Genomic DNA, 18,324 nt, shown 5'->3' on the forward strand with positions numbered 1-18,324 from the left:
GAAACCGCCGTAGAAACAATGAGATTTGTTTAATAGAAAGTTGAATATTAAAAACCAATAATTTTAAACTCTTCAAGTCCAAAAAAATCTTAAAAATGGAATAGGTTACTGTATACTGAGTGAAAAATTATTCGATGATCACTAGTCAGCTTCTGGTTGGGGGTCAAGTTTGCCTCATAAATAAGAGCCAGCATCTCGGCAACAAACGTCTAACACAAACTACGGGTCTTCGGATCTCGGCGACTAATCGGCGAATGGGCGGTTGCTGTACGGGAATGAGGGAGCGGAGAGATAGAGACGAGAATCGTCTCTGCTTGCAATCATTTTCATTTTTTGCACACTTGTCCCACCAAGCTCTCTAGATCTTCTCTCGATCTTAACGCGTTTCTCCAATGCGTCATTTGTTGTTTGTGTCTCCGCTTTCTCTCGATCTTCTTTCTCCTCCATTCTATTACTCCGATCTTTTTATTTTCTCCCCTTCGAAGCGATTGGCGAAGATGAGACGTCACGGAAAAGAGCACAAAGGTCGCTTTCGAAATTACTGAAAGATCTACGATGATGAGAAGTCGTTGTCATGTGGCAATTTTGTGTTCTAATGAGATAGCAACATGATGTCAACAGTGACTATTGGAAATCTGAGAAGGATTTCGTGATATAAGGAAAAAGTAAAGGATGGTGATCTTTGAAAAAAGTTTATTCATCATTAAAACCTAAATAATTGAACTAGTTATTATATTTTATAAGTCTCGCAGTAATGAAAATGTGTAAATATGAATTCCTATAGGATGAAATTTGAAATGAATGAACTTTTTAGAAAATGAGGAAACGTTAAATGTTATCTTAAAAGGTCATTCAATTTTTCACAAGATGTTCAAGATTTCAGTGTCTATCAAAAATATATTTACCGTATTAGTTCGTACGTCGTTCTTATAGGTATGGTACCGACCCAAATATTTCGAAAAGTAGTGTTACTGGCTGCGGCTGTTGGCTTTAAATTCCTTCTTAAGATATACGGCGTGTAGTAATTCCAGCAATACTAATAGTTTTAATTTGAGTTAAATTATCTCAATCTTACTAGATACAGACCGAACATATACTACACTAATCTCAATGAACATATTTCAACAATCAGTTTTCTCCTTTGCCAGAAAGATCTTTGGCACTCTCGTCTGCAAATTCTGCAGCAAAAAGTTCTCTTCGGCTGTCTTCAAATCATTTTTAGTTTTTCTCCCTCATTGACCTCTCGAAGTGAGCCGTTTCCGTTGTGTTTGTTGATTATCAACTAAGGTCCGTATCTTCCTTCAGAGATGCGAACTCTTTCGCCGTGAGATAAGCACTTTCGAAAGACTTTTCTAGAGGATAAGTGATGTGTTAAGAGAAGAAACAAACATATCTTGTGCTCTTGATGTGATCTCGCTAAGCAACTTGAGATCCTGGGTGACAAGAACTATTGGTTGTTAACGAACTAGTTGCTAATAGTATTGTGAAAACTATATGGTTGAAGAAAAAATATATAGGGCTTCAATTATATTTTGAAGACTATTCTCAATTCAACAAATTTATAAAATCAAGATGAGTTCAAGAAACAGTTCCCCAGTTTGATTTTGCATCGTTGATTGTCTCATTATCATCAGCAGGACGTTCGGCCATTTTTTCTTCTGGAAAAATGAATCATAAGAAAAAAAATGAAGTCTCAAATTAGAAGCTCTAATATGCTCAATGTTAAACTAACCTTTAACAGGTTCCAAATTCTTAATATCATCAGACGAAGGTTTTTTATCGAAAGGAGCTCTACCAGAACCTCCACCAGGTTTATCGAGGTTACGTGGTTTCAACTTGGTAGCATCGTTCTTCTTCTTCTGACACCCGACAAGCTGCATTGAAAGCAAAATGATGAGAAAAAGGAGTTCGACAAGCATTTTCTATTTCAGTTCTTTATGGTATCCTGTATAACACTGACAGATTGTCACGGAACAGTTGTCAAAAACTCACACTTTGACAAAATGAAGTACACAATTTTATGCTTCGATTTCAGAAAGTGGACGTATTTTTTTTGGGGCTGGGGCATGGCCTTTGCTGAAATATTGTCGAGTTCGTTCTTGGAATGGAGAAAACTGAATTTCACGCACAAATAATACGCATTTAATTCTGTAATTTTTTTTATAGATAATTGGAATTTATGTTTCTTTTCAATATCAGTTCGATTCAAATGTAGCACAGAAAGCTTATTTTCTTCTTCTTATATTCAAACATTCAAGATTATTCCTTTTTAATTGAAAACTAATGTTTTCACTGTGCCATTTTTAATATTTGGTTGTTTCAAGTTTTAGGGGAATTGTTTATGAAATGTTTTAGAACGAAATACGACCGGGAAAATAGTTTTCGAGTATCTAGGACAGGTGAAAAAGAGAATAGAAGTTGAGATCACAAATATTAGGATGAGTTTTGTTTATTCACATGAGAACAGGTTCGGAGTATTGATTGTCTCCAAACTCGATTTTGTACAAGACTTTTGAAATTTCCACGCGAGCCATTGCAAACTTCTCACGGTCCAAGTCATTCAATGTTCTTGCAATGGAACGTACGAACAAAGATACCTAAAATTAAAAATATATATACATATATCAATCGCAGTACAAAATTTCACCTGATCTTCATTTGGTTCATTGAGAATATCCTCTAACAGCTCGATTTTAGTGTTCTTTTCTTGTGGAGGTGGAGAAGATGGTAGAATCTGTACAGGAATTGGTTTACGCTTTCGAGAAGAACTGGGAGCTGTTGAGGTAGTTGCTAACTTTTCAATTAAAGTGTTTGTTGTGGAGAACAGAAGATCCTAGAATTGAAAAATTAATATCCACAAATTGCACATCTAAACTAACTTTTCCGTGTTTGTTTGAAAATCTATGGTTTTTCTCATTTTCTGTTTGATTCGCAACAAATTTGTCATAAATGAGTGCCAGATTCTTTTTGTCATCTTCAATATCAATAGTTGGAGAATCGAGAAAACGTCCGTTATTGTTGCTACCAGAAGATGATGAACTCGATGTAGTATGTGGAGAATTGTAACCTGCATCATTTGAAGTCAACAGAGATTCGGGTTTCAACATTTCCTTCACTGAAAGTCCATCAAGAAATGCAGTATCATCATCCAAGAAATCAGGAGTATTGCTGTTAAGATAGTCTTTTTGCCTCTTCCGATTTCGATGCTCAACGTATGGGTCCAGGAAGGACATTTTATGGTAGTAGTTGTACCTAAAAATTTTTAAAGCTGTTTGCGAGATTACGATCTGGTTCTCTGGTTATCTTCTTTCAGAGTTACAAAAACTCGATCGTTGGAATTTATTAGAAAACATAATTTTCAATTTGAAAAATTGCTTAAAAGTTAAGTACCGTCCGTGGGGAGTTAAAATACACCCAACCTGATATCATATAAAAATAAAACATTTCAAAAAATTTTGGATTTAAAAAAAAGTTCAGTCAAAGTGATTTCGAGCATTGCTGCATATTCAAACTCCTAGAATGTGTATATACAAAAAATGGGCGCCGAATTAAACTATGAAGTTGTAAAATAAAAACAGTTTTTAGGCTGTCTTCCAAAATTATTATATGTAGATGAAAACCGAGTTTCTGCTACCCTTTGAACATAAATGTTTAGAATTTCCAAAAAGTTTTTGAAACGCTACTGCTAAGAAATTTTGTTATTGTAGCCCTATATTAGCGCGAATAACCAAAATATTTTTATTATACGATCCTTTTATAATTAACTGACCACTTATTCGTTTTCTTAATTGGAGCTTTCTGTTTATCCTGTTTTCTCAATCGCACATATTTGTCTCTCATATGTTTCCATTTTCTTTCCAATTCCACTGGTTGTCCATCGTATCCGATTTCAATACTGATCAACTTCCAAATCTCGTGCTTGTAATCAGTGACTTTGTGCAGCGGATCATATCGATTGTACACGCACGGGTTACGTTGAACAGAATCGATGAGAGCTAGAGTAAAGTCATCTTCAAGAGGATCATGATTTGGAGAATCAGCTCTCAAATCGTTCATCCTTTGGTTGGACGAAGTCTGAAATTATATCAAGAACTGATTTATTTTTAGTTAATGTAAGAGAAGAACATTTGTGCGATAAATAGATTTAACTAAATTCAAAATCATAATGCTACAGCAAAGAAATGTATCATTATTTTTTGAGGTAAAAATGTCTTCCTTACATGAGCATGATGCGAAGCTTATTTACTACAAGCTGATGAAACGATATCATAACTACACATCAGCAAAATTCTCAAAGTGTAACATTATACACGTAGAAAACGCAAACAAGATTTGCACATCATCATTAAACTAGAATGCATTTAATTTTGAAACAAAAAAGGCAATATTCTAGGGTTGGGTAATAAAAAATTGCACCGTGTTTGCAATGATCAGAACTCAAGATAACTTATGCAACTGTCAAAGTTATACAAGAATAAATTTGGCCTCGATTTGAAAATAGTTCAGAGTTAAGCGAAAATTTGATGTATCAATTCGAAACAATATTTCAAAACTCGCGAGAGACAGAGGACGCAACATCGAATCAAGGTCGCCATCAGCGCTCAAATACATACGTACATCGATGCGACTGCGCAAAGGAAAAAAACAGAAAAATTGTAAACTAGCGGTTGTGCAGCATTGTTGCCGCGGGAGGTGCGCGCCCTCTGCCCCCAACGGCGATGTGTCTTTGTTTACGACGGCGACGATGCCGCCGAAGGAGACTTTTTCGAGCGGGGCGGCGAACGAACGATGACGAAAAAAAGGTCTGCATTGGGCAGTAGAAGGAGATGTAAAAGAAGAAGGTTGTAACATGCATGAGATATGGTGACAGAAGGGCAAGAAAGTGACAGGAGGGTAGAAAAGGAATACGGTTGCTAGTTATGTTAGTTAGAATGGTTTACATTCAACGTGAACATAAAAAGTAGAAAATATTTTCTACTAGATGTTAGGAAACATATCATGCTAAAAATTGGGAAGTAGCCTTAACAAAACAAGAAAGTAAAAAGTAAGTACTGATAAAAACAATAAAATTTGAACACGAAGACTTGTTAAAAAGAATTGTAAAGATTTTGCGAGAATCCCAAATCTTGATAGGGATTAACATCTTCTTTGAACGCATGGTTTTCATTTATTATATACCTTTGAAAATTATCGGATTGTTCTAAACCTTGTTGCATGTATACGTGGTTGTGATGTAGGATTTTTTTCTTACAAACATTTATAAGCTCAGTGAGCAGCCAAAAAGACATCTATACCTTTTTAGTAGCCTTCCTCCTGGGGAAAGGTAGGTCTACCTGCACCTACATGGTCTGGGAAGGATGATAACGTATTTTTCTCCTTGCGAAGTGCGAAAATATTTTTAACTAATATTTCCCCGGGGAGAGTCCCTTGGACTGTGTTACAGTATTTGTGCAAAGTTGGCATGACCTCTTCAAGGAAAGTTAAGCCTGTTTAGTAGACATAGCACACATTTTTATTCTTTCGGAGATGGATTAATTTACCGAGATTTTGTTAACAACTCAACATACCACACTAACTGGACAAGATATCATTTAACTATTAGCTTTTATTTCTTTCTACACGTTATATTTTTGAGATGAGGATATTATTCTCACGAAGACTGCCGGAAAATGTTTTTCAATCCAACATAAATATTATATTGCGGTTTTTAGATTTTTAGAGCAAGTTTTTATAATATCAAAGTTAAACGCAACAATAGAAGACAGTTCACTCAACAGTAGGAACAACTGATAAAACAAATAAACAAAATGAACATCATCATTCGGTATTATTGAAACGTATCGCTGTTTATGATAGTTGTTACTTTCCAGTCGTACAAAGAAGTTGACGGTTACAACCATTTCTGTCATCAATCTAATGCAACACAATTGACAGAACACTGAACGGCGGCGCAGAAGGTAGTGCGAACAGCTTTTACTGGTAACTGGAGGAGCGGCGCCGACGACGCTGCCGCTAGAGAAAAAGAGAGGTGGGTTGCGGGCCGCGAATGAGACTGAAAAAATGGAAAATTTGTGCGTGGCTGGTGTGAATGTGTGCGTGCGCGTTGGAGGCTGATGGAGACACAAAATGGAAGGAGACGCCCCGCGCGATGTTGTTGCCGCAGTCGCAGTCTTCTTTTCCGCCGCCGACGCAGCAGTAATAGCTGCACACACTCACGCACTCACACACGATAACACGAAAAAAGAAGAAAAAAGCAACGCAACTAAAAGCGGCAGGAGACACCGTTTCTGAGGAGAGAGAATGAGTAAGAGCTCATGACAAGATCATCCCGAATTACGAGAAATAGGTTGCCAATTAGGAGACGACGCTGGTTGGTGATTTTTTTTGTTCCTAAAAGTTCAAAATGGCTCGGATTACTTTTGTAATGAAATGCTCCAAACCTAGTTATTTAGATAACTGGGCGAATAAACATTGATCAGATTTTGAATCTGAGCATCTCAATGTTTCTGACTTATACTGTTATTTTTCAAAAAGTGTGAAGTATTATCTGAGGGTAGGAATTGCTGATAACTTTTCCAAGTCTATAATTTTCTTTCCACTGAAATCACTAAATCCGTGTTGAAGTATCGGAAGATTTGTTTAGACCTGAGCTTGGAAGATCATAAGTTTACAAATATCTGGATCATAGTTTTAGTAAAAAATAATATCGTTTTTCTCTCCTTTTTACATCGAGACAATTTTCTATTGAGCAGCCCCTTTACGATAATTGGCAAGACTTGCAGACGCTAACTGACTGTGTTTTCGTCGTCTTTGCCATTCCACAATCGTCGAAACATACGTTTGGGATGGTTGTCCAATAAGAGAAGACGAGAGTTTTGAAGCTAGAAAACGGACGCAATATTATTGTTCGGGCTGCTTTTTCCCTTTTTTCGATTTGCCATTCTTGCCACGCCTCAACGACACTACGCACATACACCACAGACATTCATTTTTCAGCAAAAAAAGAACGTCGCGAATAGAAAAATATGACTGACAATATGGGAATATATGTAGTGAGATTTAATTTCTTCTGTTCTACTCAGACGATATGTACATAAGGAATACTCGTTAGACTATCAATTTATGCTCAAACTTTCAAATTTTTGAAGTTATGTCTAGAGGGTCATCAAGAGGTTACTTAACGATTTCAAATTACAAAAGATAATGTTCCATTTGTATTCCGAGCTTTCTCGATGGATGCTGAAAATTGTCAAGTATCAATTTTACGATTAGATTGGTATTTCTCTTTTCTAAACACCATATCTAAAATATTGTGCTCCAAAATTTACAATGTTTGTTTTTAATTGGTATTTAAATATTACTCATGCTGATTGAGCATTTCAAACTTAACTACTTTCATTTTGGCACATTCCTAATGATTCAGTTAAAAATAGTGTTAGGTCATAGCCGCCAGCGAATGTTCTAAATGTTTATATCAGATCGAAAGTTTTTCTAGCCTCCAGATGTTTTCCCTCATTTCCCATCGCGTCAATAGATTCTAGCTTTAAGACTGATTTTGGTGCCACTCTGTCTTCTAACAAACATATATTTGAGCTGTGTTTCTCCTCCTTCTCCGGGCTCTGTGCCTCTGTGCCTGCCCCCCTGAAGTCGTGTTTTCGCGTATACGTCGATGTGAGCGCGAGCGCGAGTACGCAACGCAATTCTAAATGAAATCGTCGGGGCGGTGTACACGACGCATGAATGAGCCGATGAGGTGTACGTTTTCGTTTTTTCATGCGGGTGGGTCGTGGTTGTATGCGCGCGCGCTCACTAGCAAAGAGCTTCACTTGGCCAAAAACAGCTCTTCTAAAAATGAGGTTTTGTGAAATGAATGGAAGTACGTAGTTTGAGCTAGGTTTGCAAGTTGTATAATTTTAGAGGTCATGCTCTTAGTTATCTGAATTGCATCGAAATTTTCAAAACATATTTCATAAATTCAATACTTTATTATAGCATTATAAAAGTGTTGCGTCTAATTTCTAAACTTTCAAACCATATCTACTGACTTGTATAATTATTATTATTATTAATTCATCAATTATTGCAAAAAAACAAATGAAAGAGATCACAATGTGAAGCTATTTGGGGTGAGATTTTGAAGTGAAACGAGCATCGGAAAAATTGAAAATAATATTAAAATACTTTTGAAAATAAAATATGAAAATTAATAAGTTACTAGAATTTTAAAGCTATATTTGAAGCACAACAAAACGATTTAATAAATTAATATCCATAATTCTTCATATCAATTTGTATAATTGGCATTTTATGACTATCAGGTTCTTCATCGGAACTCGAGTCGTCGCGACGATTTGAACCGCCCATTTCGGCTTCGTTGAAATCAATTCGGTAGCTAAAAACAGTTTGATTTTCAAGATTTATAAATTGAAATGAAATACCCTTGTTGAGTATCAGACTCTTGGGTAGATGGATTAAATGTTGGTTGATGAAGTTCTGGAACTGGAGCTGCTGCTGCTTCAGGATTTACTGATGGATCCGCCATGTCGAGATCAAGATCGGCACATTGCACGTAGTCGATTTCAACCTGGAAAAAAAACTTTTTTAAATATTTTATTGAAATGTAATTCAATCTCTTGTAAATTAGAACTTCAACGACTTTTTAAAATGTAATTTCGACATTAGTGAGTTTTTTTGAAAAACATTTGAAAATCACACATTTTAACAATTTTTTTCTTCGAAAGAATTGATTTAGCTATTTTTAGATGGGTACTAAAAATTCTGAATAGGTGGAACAACTATATGGTTCGTAAAGTAGCTTTTTTTAATGTTTCATAAACAATCCCTTTATGAAATAACTTTCCTACAAAAAAAACATACCTTATACTGATATTTAGCAACATATCTGACAAACTTTTCCACGCGATCACTATCTTCATGTTGTTCAACTGATACTGATCTTACTACAGTGTTCGAGACAGTTGCCAGAGGCATTGTGAAATCAACATCACATCTTGGAAGAAACTCTTCTGGCATTAAATCGAACGATGACAGTTCAAATCGGCATTTTAGTAAATGAGATTTGTAAGCTGCATGATGTTTTTCTGGAAGTCTTGGAATCCTCCATACAAGTGAACGATATACATGTTCATATTTAGCCTCTCCAATTGCACATTCAATAAGATTAGGTTCACTTGCTTGAACTGCTCCTAGAAGTCGATCTTTGAGATTCTTCACTTTTCCGGGTCGAAGTTTTTTGGAATGAATTGATCCTACTCCCCAATGACGTTCTTCTCGGAATAAATAAATCCAAGCTTCAGGAATTGGGAATCGTATTGCAATATCTTCACATGGTATATTACGACGTTCATCGGATCCACGTGTACGTTGAATTTGAGCAGCAGCCATTGCTTCAATTCTAATTTCGACTTTCGATCCAGCAATTTTCATGATAGACTTCACAGTCATTGCTTTTTCACGATTGCGGGGTGGACGTACTCGGAAACGCATTATCTAAAAATATTAAAATAATGTGATAACTGGTAACTGGTAACTAAATATAGTTTTCTTTTTTTTTAATATTTTTTAGTTTTTTTAAAACAAAAGTAGAACTTTTGTAAAGAAAATGAAACTTTAACAAAATGAGGTTGATAATCAAATAACAAAAATAATGGGAACCATATTGCCGTTTTCCAGTACTTTTTGGATTTATTATTTTATAACAGCTGAGAGTTTAAATTCGAAAGAGTTGGAAAATTTTCTAAAGGTACCTCAAAGAAGCATCCATCAGGTGGACTGAATGCAATAACTTGTTCCTTATCAAACTCTGGTTTATTCACAATTGAATGAAACTCCAAAGCTTCAAATCGAATCCATCTTTCCGTATACATTGGCAGAATATCTTTCCTTCTAACAATTTCTTTTCCTTGTCGTCTTCTATCATTTAATCCAACTTCAAGAACTGGTGATCCTGTGAGGAATGCAAGACAAAAGAGTCGAACGCGGGCTTTCTGATCTGACAGAATACCTTCCTTGTCTACAAATGCAGAATATTCATCATAGCAATGAATTTGAACTTCATCTTGTTTGTAAACTGGTTTTGCAGTTCGAGTAATTTTGCATTTAAATAAAAGATCTTCAACAGTCGTGACAAAAGTTTGGAGGTGAGACGCATTCAGGGATCCGAACTTTAAGAGAACTGTACATTGAGCAGAATGTTCTAGAGGTAAACCATATTTTGTGATGTGGCCATCAACTAATCGACTGATTTGTCCTGGACGAATTCCAACTTTTTCTTTATAAACTACAAATTGCAATTTCACAGTGTGAATCTTTCCATAAACATCATATGCTTGAAGCGTTGTATCTGACAACGAATACGTTGCTTGAAGAAGAAGTTCTTGAATTGGTTGAGCATCTTTTTTGTCATTGTATAAATACAGTGTCAGTCCATGGAGTCGAACATAACAAGGTTTCCAACATCTTTCAGCCATAAATGACTTCTTTTTGATAGGATGTCTTACCATAAGATCCCAACCATCTCCATCAAATTTCGGAATAAAGTCTGTGAGAGGTTGAGAATCATCTTCATCATATAACGGAGTCGGTGTATCAAGGCCAGTGAGTTCTGCACATTTGAAATCATCTTCAAACGCATTTGGGCGTTGCTGGCTAATTGGGCTGCCACCCTCTGGAGTTGGTGTTGACAGTGTTGGAGATTGTCGTCCATTGTAGAAATCATCTTCATTTTCAGCATTAGCAGCAGCTTGTTCGGCTTTTGCTTTTGCCATTGCGACGACTTCTTCCACTGCAACCACAGCAAATGGATCGTAACTCTGAAAATTATTCATCAAGTATTCTAAGTTAAAATCTCCCATTTTGCCAACATGTATGTGTCAAAGCAGTCGGAAGTTAAATTTAATTTAGTTACTTAATTTTTTACATAGGGCCAGTTTATTATTTTTGCTGGATATATGTAATGTTTATTACTTCCCATTATAACGTACCTCATCAATCAGAGCAGCTTGCTGTGGTGCAAAAGGATCTGCTACAAAACTAGATCTCTTTTCAGAACTAGCTACAGTTGTCACAAATGGATCATCGGTAGCATCTCTTGACACACCACCTTCATTTGAAGCATCTTTATTCGAGAAGAATCCAGATTCACTTGGTGGAAGCATTGGCTCAGAGGTTTCAAAATCAGCCCATGCAGGTGCAGAAAGTATTGGATCATCTGGAGCATGATCTCCTTTTGGATTTGGGGCAATTGAATCTTGAGGAGCCGCTAGGTGAGGTGGAAGCTCAAGGGAACCTCCAGAATCTTGTTGAACATCTTTTATTGAACTTCTCTTTCTTGGGGGAATCGCAGATGCTGAATCTACTCTTCTGATCTCTGGGGCCTTTTTTATTTCTTTAACTGGAATCATTTCTGGGGCTTTCCAATCAGCCATATCGCTTCTCATGCTTGCCATTTTCATCGCTAACTCTTGTGCAGCCCGATCCATTGCGTCTTCTTCATCAGGTTCCAATGTCGGGGTTGCAGCTTTCTTTCCTTGCTGCTTTAGCTTTTTCTTCTGAAGTTTCTCCATTTTCTTCTCTTCTGTCAACCTTTGAATCTCTTTTTGTGTCGATTCATTAACAAATCCTTGTGAGCCTCCCACATTTGCTAGATAGCTTTCATCCTTTATGTCATTCGCTGCAGATGTCTCCTCCAAGTTTTTCAGAGTACTCTCTGTTGATTTTACTGCAGTGCTGACCTGAAAAATTAAAAAAATAAAAATTTTCAAAAAGGCTCATGATTGCTATTTTCCTCAGTGAACTAATAGGAACAGGTCTGTGCAACAATTTCACCGCCCAAATAGCAGCGCGCGAGGGTCGAGCTAGCGATGCCAAGAACGACGCGCGCGCCTCTTCCCCACTGCACCACACAGAGACAACGCTGGGTTGAAAAACTACGCGTATATAAAAGAGAGAGAGGGATCCCCTTTGTGTCTACAAACCTTCTCCGTCATTCGTTTGAACTGCGCCCATGCATCTTCTTCTGGCTCTGGCTCTTTCGGTTTTTCTTTATTAGCTGGTGCTGGTCGTGGTGGTGGTGGACGGGCTGCTGGGGGAGGTCTCGGAGGTGCTAAAAATCAAAGAATTGTATTATAATTATGTACTCTGAGAATTTCTAACCGGCTGCGTCAACAGCAGTCTCGTCCTTTTTTGGAGCTTCTGGTCTTGCCGGTGGTGGTCTTGCTGGAGCAGATGTTCCAGTAGATGATGAAGCTTCTGGTGTTGGAGATAACTCTTGAACCGGTTCCGAAGCTGTTGGAGCATCACCTGTGTGACCGGATGAATCCCATCCGAATGGATCTGGCTGTGGAGGAGCTTGTTTGAAAAGTGGTTCCATTGGAGCAACAGGTCGAGGTGGAGCAGCTGATTCGGCTGGATGCTGATCAACTTGATATTGAGAATTTTCATACTTGTGGTTTTGATAATATTCTTGTTGATATTCCTGGCCTTGATAGTATGACGCATTGTGATCATACCCATCGTATCCTTGAGCATCACCATATCCTAAGGAAGTACTTGCACCATTTTGTTCATAACCTGATATTGCTGATGTTGAATTTTCGTCAGTTGCTCCAACTCCTTCATGATGATAATCACCTTGTTGCTCATAACCATAATCCTGAGAATATGCTTCAGTTGCTACAGTTTCTCCATATTGTGGTTGCTGACTTTCTTCATCATATGCTCTGCATGCAGCTAGATAACCTTCATAACCTCCATATGCAGAATAGTCGTATTCTTGAGAATTGTCTGCTGCAGCTTCTGCTCCATAAGCATTCGGATCTTGATATCCTTTAGCTTGATCGTGAGCATATGCTTCTGAAGAATAGCTCGTATCTTGATGAGTGTAAAAATCTCCTTGATCATATCCAGCATGTTCTCGTTGATACACGACCTCTGCAGCTCTCTGATCGACTTCAGCGTAAGCTGCTGCTTGTGCTTCATATGCAGACTGGTCGATAGGCTCTTCTGGAGCAACATAGCTTGGATCGTATTCCCATTCCTGTGTTTCATAATTCCAGATGTAACCTGAAATTTCGGATATGTTTTCGGATTTAGAAACTGCATTTAGTTACTGTTTTCAAACGACTGTTATCTAAAAAAAAGATGAAGAGAAGCGAGCTCTCATTTTCGTTAATTGGAATACGCTCATACTGTATTAATTCGAATAAGTAGAAACTAAAATACTCAAAAAACATACCAGGATAAGCATTTGGATCATAAGCATTTTCAGTCCCATCTTGTTGATAACTTCCATCAGTTACTGCAGGTGATTCTTCTGTACCGTATTCCACGTGTCCTTCTGATATATGGGTGTCTTCTTGCTTCTCGTTCTCCACATTTTCAGTCTTCACAACAGATTCAGTCATTTCTTTCATCACTTGCTGCCTTGCTTCATCCATATCTTCTGAGAATGTTGGCAGATCGTCGTCCTCTTCTTCTTCAACAACTTTAGGTTCTTTTGGAGTGTTGTCGTGAAAAGCCTAGAAAAAACCAGATGAAAGAAATTGGAAGGCGTGAAAGGGTGGTAATCCGATCGGCTCGGATTTCGTAAGACGAGGAATAGTGACAACCGAAACGAAAGAAATGAGCTTACTTACCCCTTGGTGTGGTGCATCTGGTGATGTTATTTCCACTGTTGGAGGCTGAAAATTGTTTTAATTTAATCAGAATATTTTATATCGAAAGAATAGTTCGCATAAAAGGAAGAACAATTCAACTAAATGGAAAATAAAAGTTGTTGAAGGTGTTGGGATCGAATAATAAAAGAACAAAGGTGGAGTGGTGCCGGTGGGGACATTGTTTAAAACACTCCTATGGCCGACATGAACAAGAACATATTAAAACTATTCAAAACAATTTTTGAAATGTGAAAACTTTACAAAAAGATAGATCACAAAAGTTGCAATTACTGAACGTTCAGATTTTTTGAAATTTTACAAATTTGAAGGTGATTTGTTAAGTTTTGTTCTTAACTTGTAACAAATGTCAAAATTTTTTAACTTTTATATTTCCACATGTTTTCCTTTGGCGTAACTATTTTTCAAATTGCAATTTTCTACTGAAATTCGACCTACGTATCATATATAATCCCTTTAAAACCCATTATATTCTTACTTTCGCGAGGAAATTCAACATCTTCTTCGACTTTTCTACTTCGTTCTGATGTTTTTCTGTAGTGACATCATCGTTCTGCGCAACTTCCGCGGTTTCCTCTTTTTCTTTTTTCTCTTCCTTTCTTGCTTTTTCTTCTGCTTGTTCCATTTTGTCTGGAAGGAAAAAAAGATAAATAGTATACTAATGAAATAAGTAGAACATTTTTGATTTTAATAATGAAGAGGGGTCTAGGTCAAACTATCCGCATCAACAGATCAAATTATTGAATCTATCTCTGAAAGTGCGAAAAAATCGCATTTAAAAAAAAGCTATAGGAAGCGAAAACGTGAATAATGTGTGAGCCGAGAGGGCAAACGGTGGTGCACTTGATGCACAAATTACGGGGCCCACGCTTCCTCTACTTCCCGTCACCAGGTTACAAATGATGACATCATTTAAGCGGCTAAATAGATACAAGATACAAAATTATTTGAGTTTCAGAAGTCAATACACATCAAAGATTTCTTATGTCATGTAAATACTACAATATCGAAAATAGAAAGGAAAAATGAGTCGTTGAGGACAGAGGGTTCTGCTCAATGAGCATGATAATTATTTTTGGCAAGAGGGGAAGGAGACAGAGGGAGTCTTGATTTGTAATGAGCACGATTTGTCTTCTTGATATTTAGAGTATTTTTTGAGGGAGCAGTAAAACAAAAATAGATATACCTTTTATATTTTGGAAAAATCTGCTTCTCATCTATAAAAATTTTGAAAAATCAAGATTGTTGATTTTGTCTTTGGGTTTATCAAAAAAATTATCAATAGACAAAATATTTACATTTTTTCAGTTGAAAAGTATCCGAAATAATTAAAATTAACCAAGAGATGAGCTTTACGAAATAGAATAGGCAGGTGCTTCGTTAATAGGGGGAATAGTGAACACATTAATAAATTTTCACAGAATCATATTTTGAAAAGTAGTTATTATACTTATACCGTATTTCCTCTATTAGTCTTGCATGCAAGACTAGTTTTCAATCGATCCCTAGAGGTGCGAGACTAATAGAGGCTGCAAGACTAATTTTCGAAGATCCAAAAGCTCTGTAAAATTTGCAATTTCTCGTCAAAAAACTTGACTAGAAACAGTCTAAACCATGCAAAGTAAATACTTGCCCATTATTTTATCAATTGTTTGAACTCTTTTAAGTTTAATTCAGCCAAACAATGACGAATTTTTTGAAGTTACAAAAAAATTGCTGATCTAGAAAAAAAAGAGTGCAAGACTATTATAGAGTGCAATACTAATAGAGGCTGTAAGACTAATTTTCGATTGGTCCGTAGAGGTGCAAGACTAATAGAGAAACTACGGTAAGTTTAACTTGTATATAAATGGCATTAAAACTGCTATTTGTGGATAATATTTTTGTAACAACTTGAAAAGGTTGTAATTTGTTTTTTTTAATCTTTAACCATTACAGTTGACCCTACAAAAAGTATTGGAAAGACTGTGGCCGTTTCAAATAATATGGCTTAACACTGATTTTTTTTTGAACAGAAACCAGTTGCAAGTAAAATAAATTTTGAATTCTACACAATGGAACAGCTGAAATAAAATGTTCTATCAAACTACCTGCTCCAGTGCTGGAGAAAGTTTTTCCATGTGTACGCTCTGTTGCAGATATCTAGATTTCAAATTAAATAAACTTAAAGCAGTAGTAGAAAATATGAAAAAGTAAAAATAAAAGAGGACAATGAAAACTGGTTCCAACTCTCTCTCTCAACTCTTTCTCCCAAATCGCTGCTGTTTCAATTCACCGATGGCTTCCCCTTCTCTCGACGCAGGCTCAGCAGTAGAAGTGGCACATCTTCCGTTTCAGATGAGGTAAAGAAAGTGTGAAAAATGAAGAAGCGGAGAGAAAAGAAGTGAAGAGTTCCGCACTCCTCTTCCCTTTTCTCTCTTTGCTCGACCCCTTCTATGATCAATTCAGTTTTTACGTGCTTCTGACGACGTGAGAGAGCATGGGAAGTGAAGGAGAAAATATGCAAAGCAGGGTGAAAGACAAGGGAGGACAGGGGATTAGCAAATGGGAGCAAGTATTTTTCGTTGAAGGAACAGGGAGCTGCAGCAGAAGTTGAGATGAAGTCGTTGAGGATATTTGAATGAGAAAGTGATGTCTAATTGAGGGTTCCAAAGCATGGTGACAGACAATTACGGAATCTAGATATGTTTGTCTAGTTGTCCCATTTTGCTCCACCCTTCAGCTATTGCTCCATTCAATTCTTAATATCTCAACGTCATTTCTCAATATCCGCTCCCCATCTTTTTTCCCATTACGATTCTTTCTGACAATCTTTTTTCTTTTCGGTTCGTTTAACTATGTATTCTGACGATATTCATACATTTCGGGATTTTTTTGTGCAGTAAATTTATACGTACCTTCCATGTCGGCGAAATTTTCCCATTCGATACTTGACCTTCGATGAACAACCGGAGCAGGAGGAGCCTGAATAAACAAGTATTTTTTGATTTGGAAATAATTTTGACATTTTTAACTTTTCAGATGTGAACGATAGTAAGAATTTGATGTCAAAATATTTATAAACTTGATAAGCTGTGTCCGAAAAATGAGCACAGCAGACAATTCATGAAGCAGAATTGGCTAATTTTAAATTTTGAAAAACTTATAAATAGCTTTTTCAAGTTTCGAAAAAATTTACAATCAAATTTAAGCAGTTTTTAATAATTGTGCCATGTTTGGGCGGCAATGGAATTTTTGGCGATTGAAGAATTGCTGGATTGTCGAAAATTCTAATTGCCGTCCATATCTGCTCTAGACTCTTTTTGTATTCGGTTTTTTAAAATAATAATTAATTACTTACTTTATCCTTGTATTGTGGATTTTCATCAAGAATATCTCCTTCATAGTCATGAAGGGGAGTTGTTCTTCCAGATTGACTCATCCTTCGACCACCACCTCCGGGTATCTGATTTGCCATCGACTCGTAAAATTCTGAATATGACATATTCTCTGTTTTTCTCCTTCGACCACTTGGAATCGACACTTTAATCTTTTTCTCTGCATCTGTTGGAATTGTATCATTAGAACCATCAACACTTCCAGCAAAGAATGCGATTCCATCTAAAACACACGCAGATGTTGGAGTTGTAGGCCTTTTTCGAATTTTCTGATCATACGCGTGCCGAAGTTCTTCAGCTGTTTCAGCGAAGTTCAAACTTTTTGGAGGTGTCACAACTGGTTCTGCAGATGCTGCAAATACTTGTTCAACTTCTGCATCTTCTTCTTCGTCCCTTATCAAACTTTTGTGAAGTTCTTGTTCTTGTTCAGAGTGCCCGGGACCAGGTACTGCCATTTTATATTTCTGGGTCTCTCCAAGTTGAGGATCCACCTTTCCAGGCTTAACTTCAATGATTGTGTCATTTGTATCAGATGTTTTCATACTGACTCCTTCAATCATATCGATGTCAAGTGAAGCTGGTAATTCTGGTGGACCTTCATCTTCAATTGATTGAGTAAATGAACGCATTGCTCTCATTGAAGCTGCTCGTTCTGAAGATGACTGTTTCGATTCATCAGTTAATCGGAAAGCATTTCGGCCACCGTGTGGATCAAAATCACGGTCTCTCCAAGACATCTAATCTTAAAAATATAGGGACATTGTGATTAATGAATAAATAGACAAGAAATGAAAGAATTGGAGCCTGTCTAGGTTATTTAAAATTTGGGAAAAATCAGGAACGGTATGGGACCATGTCTTATGTTAAAAAAAAATTTTCAAGTTTTCTCGATAAGTTAGGGATTTCAAAAAATTGATAGAATTAAATTACTGAAGGCATTTTTGTATTCCCTTAAGTGATCTAATGGTACCTGTGGGTTTTTTGACAAAACATGCACAAAACATTCATTAACTAGAGAGTCATAAAACAAGATTCGTCAGACACTGTTCGGCTTAATAAGTGCAAAACAAATTTTAGCAACAAGATTGGAAGTATGGTATATTTGTATAGATATTGAAATAAAAGAAAGATTTATCTACTTTTTTAGTTGAGATAAGAGAAAAATTGGTTGTTTCTGTATATACATATATTATTATTTTTCTTGCACTATGCACCTCATTAAAAATTGATTAGGCATTGAATCTATTGGCTCA

General features: G+C 36.6%; 3 protein-coding genes and 4 non-coding genes across 9 annotated transcripts; 2 read left to right on the forward strand and 5 right to left on the reverse strand.

Moving 5' to 3' along the window:
- Positions 1 to 1,308: 1,308 nt before the first annotated feature.
- On the reverse strand, positions 1,309 to 1,415 carry T07C12.17. Its single transcript, NR_069239.1, has one exon. It is a non-coding gene; the product is annotated as an Unclassified non-coding RNA T07C12.17 (non-coding RNA).
- Positions 1,416 to 1,578: 163 nt separating this feature from the next.
- Positions 1,579 to 2,058, reverse strand: T07C12.10 (uncharacterized protein; the record flags this gene model as incomplete). The annotated part of the gene is made up of 3 exons (NM_073163.4): positions 1,993 to 2,058; positions 1,733 to 1,945; positions 1,579 to 1,658 (listed from the first exon to the last, which is right to left on the reverse strand). Exons 2-3 carry the CDS (start codon positions 1,917 to 1,919, stop codon positions 1,579 to 1,581), a joined length of 267 nt encoding a protein of 88 aa, NP_505564.1. The 5' UTR covers positions 1,920 to 1,945; positions 1,993 to 2,058.
- Positions 2,059 to 2,328: 270 nt separating this feature from the next.
- madf-4 (MADF domain-containing protein) lies at positions 2,329 to 4,076 on the reverse strand. The gene is made up of 4 exons (NM_073164.4): positions 3,770 to 4,076; positions 2,880 to 3,252; positions 2,648 to 2,833; positions 2,329 to 2,597 (listed from the first exon to the last, which is right to left on the reverse strand). Exons 1-4 carry the CDS (start codon positions 4,054 to 4,056, stop codon positions 2,454 to 2,456), a joined length of 990 nt encoding a protein of 329 aa, NP_505565.3. The 5' UTR covers positions 4,057 to 4,076; the 3' UTR covers positions 2,329 to 2,453.
- Positions 4,077 to 4,826: 750 nt separating this feature from the next.
- Positions 4,827 to 4,878, forward strand: C27H6.11. The gene has a single exon (NR_069240.1). It is a non-coding gene; the product is annotated as an Unclassified non-coding RNA C27H6.11 (non-coding RNA).
- A 2,826-nt stretch (positions 4,879 to 7,704) lies between these two features.
- C27H6.10 lies at positions 7,705 to 7,964 on the forward strand. Its single transcript, NR_069241.1, has one exon. It is a non-coding gene; the product is annotated as an Unclassified non-coding RNA C27H6.10 (non-coding RNA).
- On the reverse strand, positions 7,962 to 17,820 carry unc-41 (Putative stoned B-like protein; the record flags this gene model as incomplete). 3 transcript variants are annotated; one of them, NM_001269228.3, is made up of 12 exons in its annotated part: positions 7,962 to 8,392; positions 8,439 to 8,584; positions 8,878 to 9,510; positions 9,768 to 10,832; positions 11,004 to 11,753; positions 11,997 to 12,124; positions 12,175 to 13,083; positions 13,256 to 13,538; positions 13,656 to 13,700; positions 14,173 to 14,324; positions 16,592 to 16,658; positions 17,035 to 17,820. In NM_001269228.3, the coding sequence occupies 12 exons, from the start codon at positions 17,806 to 17,808 to the stop codon at positions 8,263 to 8,265; spliced, it is 5,082 nt and encodes a 1,693-aa protein (NP_001256157.1). The 3 variants fall into 3 exon arrangements, with proteins under 3 accessions (NP_001256157.1, NP_001256158.1, NP_001256159.1); NM_001269229.3 differs by lacking the exons at positions 16,592 to 16,658; positions 17,035 to 17,820 and having other exon boundaries at positions 7,967 to 8,392; positions 14,173 to 14,319; NM_001269230.3 differs by lacking the exons at positions 13,656 to 13,700; positions 14,173 to 14,324; positions 16,592 to 16,658; positions 17,035 to 17,820 and having other exon boundaries at positions 8,263 to 8,392; positions 13,256 to 13,457.
- C27H6.5 lies at positions 11,786 to 11,853 on the reverse strand. Its single transcript, NR_003468.1, has one exon. It is a non-coding gene; the product is annotated as a small nucleolar RNA C27H6.5 (small nucleolar RNA).
- Positions 17,821 to 18,324: the final 504 nt, after the last annotated feature.

The sequence above is a fragment of the Caenorhabditis elegans genome, chromosome V, assembly GCF_000002985.6.
Source record: "Caenorhabditis elegans chromosome V".
Classification (NCBI taxonomy): Eukaryota; Metazoa; Nematoda; class Chromadorea; order Rhabditida; family Rhabditidae; genus Caenorhabditis; species Caenorhabditis elegans.

Coding starts and splice junctions, on each gene's coding strand:
- madf-4 (NM_073164.4), bottom strand. CDS start 4,056: ATGAACGATTTGAGAGCTGATTCTCCAAATCATGATCCTCTTGAAGAT. Junction 2,834..2,879: donor TTTCAAACAAACACGGAAAA/GTTAGTTTAGAT, acceptor TTTCAATTCTAG/GATCTTCTGTTCTCCACAAC. Junction 2,598..2,647: donor ATGAACCAAATGAAGATCAG/GTGAAATTTTGT, acceptor TTTTAATTTTAG/GTATCTTTGTTCGTACGTTC.